This window comes from Sphaeroforma arctica (genome assembly GCF_001186125.1).
Source record: "Sphaeroforma arctica JP610 unplaced genomic scaffold supercont1.8723, whole genome shotgun sequence".
Taxonomy (NCBI): Eukaryota; class Ichthyosporea; order Ichthyophonida; genus Sphaeroforma; species Sphaeroforma arctica.
The window spans coordinates 1-1191 of NW_014031835.1; the positions used below are offsets into that span (position 1 = coordinate 1).

At 39.6% G+C, this 1191-nt stretch overlaps 1 protein-coding gene across 1 annotated transcript; it reads right to left on the minus strand.

Moving 5' to 3' along the window:
- Positions 1-576: 576 nt before the first annotated feature.
- SARC_16725 (hypothetical protein) lies at positions 577-787 on the minus strand (the record flags this gene model as incomplete). The annotated part of the gene is made up of 1 exon (XM_014289172.1): positions 577-787. A coding segment is annotated over one exon (211 nt), but the record flags the coding sequence as incomplete, so codon positions are not given.
- Between the last annotated feature and the right edge of the window lie 404 nt (positions 788-1191).

Below are 1191 nucleotides of genomic sequence, written 5' to 3' on the forward strand. Positions count from 1 at the left end.
TTTATATATATACATATACATCCATGTAGAAGTAGGTACACTATACTACACTACAAATCCATAAATAAGTAGGTACACTATACTACACTACACATCCATGTAGAAGTAGGTACACTATACTACACTACACCTCTATGTAGAAGTAGGTACACTATGCTACACTACACCTCCATATAGAAGTAGGTACACTATACTACACTGCACCTCCACACACACACACACACACACACACACACACACATATATATATAAGGATACACACAAACATACACACATACATACATACATACATACATACATATATATATATATATCCATGTAGTATGCAACCTGATAATCCAGACGCATACATACCACTCGCGGAGGCAGTGTTGTGGATGTCTCGAAATCATAGTCCACAGGCACAGCGTACCCAGAAGGCGCTTATATCACTACACTCAAGCTTCTCAACTCCGTATCCACACATGTAACTATAAAAATACGACCATGCCCGTATATAACTTTGGAACACACATGCATATACCCATACATACATGCATTTGAGATAAAGACCTACTACAACACGCGTACATACACCTCGGGGCGGCGGCGTAGTGGGTGTCTCGCCCTCATAGTCCACAGACACAAAGCGCCCAGACAGCGCATATCTCTCGGCTCGCAAGCCTCGCAATCTGCTCACTTTCTTGTTCTTCTCATGCTTGAATTGCGAGAAGTTGGATGCGCTTGTCTGGTGCTTGGTGAATTGGGTGGGCAGTATATGCGGGACACCCCCGGGCTTTGAAAGCATGTTATCCAGATCATCTCTGGTAGTATACATCCACATAGTACCAGATAGTGAGTACTATTGGACGCATGTCTGTCAAAGTATGACCTATACATTTCTTGCTAAGTTTATAATGTGACAAGATAGAGGGCACTTGTCTGGTGGTTGATACGATGGATCGACAGCCCTCGTAGGTAGGCGTATGTAATTTTCGTAACTCTCAAAATCTGTATAGATGGGCAGCCCAGTCATGCTTCTGTGTAATAATATATAGAACTATATATAGACACATGTGTGTGCCTTTTGTCATTTCTGTATATATACACATGTATACATGCATACATTCAGTATACATACATATACACATAAGGTTATATATATATATATATATATATATATAATATATATATACTATACATACATATATT